General features: G+C 51.1%; 1 protein-coding gene across 1 annotated transcript; it reads left to right on the top strand.

Moving 5' to 3' along the window:
• Window positions 1–453: 453 nt before the first annotated feature.
• Window positions 454–3,769, top strand: LOC119284591 (alanine--glyoxylate aminotransferase 2 homolog 1, mitochondrial-like). The gene is made up of 9 exons (XM_037563721.1): window positions 454–875; window positions 1,336–1,566; window positions 1,680–1,850; window positions 2,189–2,332; window positions 2,483–2,662; window positions 2,753–2,978; window positions 3,099–3,212; window positions 3,299–3,385; window positions 3,473–3,769. The coding sequence occupies exons 1-9, from the start codon at window positions 633–635 to the stop codon at window positions 3,514–3,516; spliced, it is 1,440 nt and encodes a 479-aa protein (XP_037419618.1). The 5' UTR covers window positions 454–632; the 3' UTR covers window positions 3,517–3,769.
• The last annotated feature ends 606 nt before the right edge of the window (window positions 3,770–4,375 follow it).

Raw genomic sequence — 4,375 nt, 5'->3', positions numbered from 1 at the left:
TTCCTTCCTTTTCTGGGAGAGCGCTCGGGGCTGCGATCGGGCGCCCGTGCACCCGCGAGCCACGTCTTTTTTTAATCGGTCAACGAGCGGGCTGTCTGTCCGGACATTTGAGACGAGAAGCACACCGATTTGAGGCGTAATATGCTCTTACATATCTCAACACATCTCTTGGCCAATTCCGGGCAGAGGGATAGGCCCCGCCGGGTCGACAGGAGATAGCGACGGAGGACCGGCCGGGAACTCCACCGCAGGCGTGCTACGCGCGGAGCGTTGTTTAATGAACACATATGGTTGTCACCACGCAAGCATGAACATATCTACCCGCTCACGAACCCCGACGACGATTCCTCCTCCCGTGGCCGCACGTCAGTGACACGAGGCCCCGTCAGAGAGCCAGATCCCGCACCGAGAGTTTCTCAGTCACGCATCGCTATCGGAATCTGGACCTTTTCCACGTCACGGCCAGCTACGGGAGAGCCAGCCGCCATTGGCATTGGCACCACTCCACTCCACCACCACCAGACCCGTGCCAATCCCACACTCCAGTCTCCTTCTCATCCATCTAACCACCCCTGAGCTAATCCAGCTCCGTCTCCCTCGCTCTTCGGTTGTAGAGTACCACAGCTCAGGCCATGGCCTCCTCGCTGCTTCGCCGCGCGGCCGCCGGCCGCGGGCGGTGTCCGTCGCCGGCGGAGGCGCTGCGGAGGCTGGTGTCCTCGGAGGCGGCGCCGGAGCAGGCCCTACCGCGGCCTCTGCCGGAGATGCCGCCGTTCGACCACCGGCCGAGCCCGTACGCTGGGATGGGCGGCGCCGAGATCCTCGAGAAGCGGAAGAAGTTCCTTGGCCCCTCCCTCTTCTACTACTACCAGAAGCCGGTACTTTCATAACTCGTATGCATATTCTTCTGTTGCTTCGTCGCGGCGATTGCATAGAAAAAGACGAGATTTGTGCCTTCGCGTGCTCGAAACCAATCCTCTTAATTAGTAGGAGGGTAAATAAATTTTGATGTAGGAGATGATGTATGAACTGCATCAATCATCATGTAAGATTGGGTTCGATATTTTGCCACTCCTATCACTGTCTCGCTCACACGCTGCCCCTCCCGGGACCCACATGTCAGTGAAACATCAGGTGACACATTTTATTTTTTGAAGGCATCGATATCAAGTGATACCTACTAAAACGCCAAATAAGTATCGGTGCCAAATTTCCAAAGGCCCCGATCGAAGTCAATAGTACTGTGTGTGAAATACTAGTGTACAAGATGTCTGAAGATATTTATGGCAGTATAAAATTAAAGTACCATCTTGATTCCGTTGTGATCTGTATTCGCAGCTCAACATCGTCGAAGGGAAGATGCAGTACCTGTACGACGAACAAGGCAAGAGATACCTCGATTGCTTCGGAGGCATCGTCACGGTGTCATGTGGCCATTGCCACCCTGATATTGTCAAGGCCGTGCAGGAGCAGACCAAGTTGCTTCAGCACACCACCACCATATACTTGCATCATGCCATCGTCGAGTTTGCCGAGGCGCTTGCCTCGAAGATGCCAGGCAATCTCAAGGTAAAGAAATACTTCCTTCCTTCAGTGGACCAGTGCTACTAGAAGTTACGACATGGATGGACTCGACAACGAGAAGGGAGTGTGAGTGTCTCATATTTTGGGATGGTATGCAGGTTGTGTACTTCGTCAATTCTGGGACCGAAGCGAATGAACTAGCAATGTTGATGGCTCGGCTGTACAGCGGGAATCTCGGTATGATTGCATTGAGAAATGGATACCACGGTGGGAGTGCTGGAACAATAGGTCTCACGGGTTTGCAGACGTGGAAGTACCCGATTCCTCAGGTGTGTGTCTGATTGTTAAGAGATACAAAATGACACAGATTTGCAGTGCAAGTCTTTTTTCCAGTTCAATCGATGTACTTGAAAAGATTGACCTATATATTGTTAGAATTTACATTTTAGCAATGCTAAAATTAACACTGAAGCTCAAAAGTATTTCGATATCTATTTTTTTGTCGGGGGTGCATTATGAGTTTCATCTCAGTTAGTTAATCCGCCCATGTAGTGTGAAAAATGAGGGGAGGGAACCTATAGTGCATTCTTGCACATTTTTTCAATATGACCATCTGTAGTTGTTTAAATTGTTTCTTACTTATGGGCCATTTATTTCTCATTCGCAGGGTGAGATTCATCATGTCATGAATCCGGATCCTTACCGTGGAGCTTTTGGGTCTGATGCTGCAGCTTATGCCAGGGAAGTCGAAGAACACATAAATTTTGGCAGTTCAGGAAGGGTTGGAGGTTTTATCGCAGAAACTTTCCAAGTATGACGAATTTAAAGTTGTACATTATACTGTAAAAAACTGATAATATAGTTTTATCCAGCTTTTATTCAGATGTTTTTTTTCTTGTACGGGGGAATCCAGATGACCGAACTCATATATCAGTTTTCTCATTAATGAACATGATTGCAGGGTGTAGGAGGTACTATTGAACTAGCTCCTGGATACCTGAAGTCGGTCTATGATACTGTCCGGAAGGCGGGTGGTGTCTGTATAGCTGATGAAGTCCAAAGTGGTTTTGGCCGTACTGGAAGTAACTACTGGGGATTCCAGACGCAGGATGTCATCCCTGACATTGTAACGATGGCAAAGGTTCGTGGTAACAGGAAAAACTCTGCCTCGAAGGTTTCATTATGTTGACAGTATCAATCAATATTAATGATTTTTTTTCTTTATTTCTAGGGAATCGGCAACGGTCTACCACTCGGTGCAGTTGTAACAACTCCTGAGATTGCTAGCGTGATGGCTCAGAAGATCCAGTTCAACACATTTGGTGGGAACCCTGTCTGTTCTGCTGGTGGATTGGCTGTGCTCAAGGTTCTCGACAAGGAGAAACGGCAGGCGCATTGCGCAGATGTCGGCGCTCACTTGGTGGAACGTCTGAAATCTCTTCAGCAGAAGCATGAAAGTAAAATGTCCCATCTTTTGGTCCATTTGAAGTAACCATTTCGGTCAACTGTTTGATTTTGGATTCGAGTTAATCTAACCGATCGATGATTATCCATCCCTTCGCCTTGCTTCTGCTCAGTCATTGGAGATGTCAGAGGAAGGGGGCTGATGCTTGGGGTGGAGCTCGTCACTGACAGGACGGAGAAGACACCGGCCAAGGCTGAGACCGCTGTTCTGTTTGAGAAACTCAAGGGTAATAATTAGCCCACATTCCTTACCTCCATGATCTCAAAATGTTTTCTTCTACAACCCCCTAAAATAGTTCTCTTGTTCTACCAGATCTTGGTGTTCTAGTCGGCAAAGGCGGTCTCCACGGCAACGTCTTCAGGATAAAACCACCTATGTGCTTCTCCAAGGACGATGCAGGTCAGTAGCTCAGCTATCTCCACAAGATCCCCGTTACATTTCTGCATTGCTCGTAGAGACTGACTAACCGAGCTCTGGTTACTGCAGATTTCTTGGTGGACGCCATGGACTATGCGATGTCAGGGTTCTGAGGACCCTGAACGTTCTTGTGCCTGCCCCTGAACCGTCACCGGGCGGCTGCGCGGAGTGCATGGGGATGCCCTGGTGCTGGTAGCATGGTACGTGCCCATCGCTGGGCTGCGTCACTGCGTGTTTGCACACAAGGCATGTATATGTATGCTGCGTGCTCGGGTGACTATGTTTGTGATGGTGAAACGCAACCCCTACCCAGGGATGAATAAATGGAGGAAAGCATCAGAAATGCGCAATGTGCTGTCTGGCTTATCTGCTGTTTTTCTGTAGGGATATCTGAAATCCAATGGGTGTCGAAGTAAATAACCATGGGTAGCCTAGCCAACTCCCCCTGGCCCTTCTGAAAAAATTACGAGCTGATTCCGCCCTCAAGAATCCAAGACACAGGGCCGCCTTCCCCTTGCCGGCTGTCTCCAGGCCGACTATCGGAAGGCGGCCCGACTTCAGCCCTCATGAAGAGAAGCCGCGGGAGGGCCGGCTCCGAGAAGCCGGCCGCGAGAAGGCCGACTCCAAGAAGCCGGCTTCCATAAAGCGGTCAAGATCGTACCCTCGAAGTCTGCATCCACATAACGGCGATGTGACGGGGCGTGGCTACAGTGAAGCCTGCCACCTCCGAATACCGGAGCACGCCTGGCACAGTGCGCCGTACGGGTGGCCATGACCCGTCCGGCGCAGCACTATTGCCATGTTGACCCTGATGTCATCCACGACGGGCTACCAGTACGGCCCACGGGCGGTGGGCCCCTTCGGGCAGAGAGACACCCGAAGGCGGCCAGACCTCCCCCCGTCGGCCCAAGATAGAGCCGGCTCCCCACAGCCGGCTTGCCACCTCCCTCGAAGAAGACGCCCCATTAAGGA

Source organism: Triticum dicoccoides, chromosome 4A, assembly GCF_002162155.2.
Source record: "Triticum dicoccoides isolate Atlit2015 ecotype Zavitan chromosome 4A, WEW_v2.0, whole genome shotgun sequence".
Taxonomy (NCBI): Eukaryota; Viridiplantae; Streptophyta; class Magnoliopsida; order Poales; family Poaceae; genus Triticum; species Triticum dicoccoides.
Note: the sequence above shows the minus strand (reverse complement) of the source record. Positions and strands in the feature narration are given on the sequence as shown.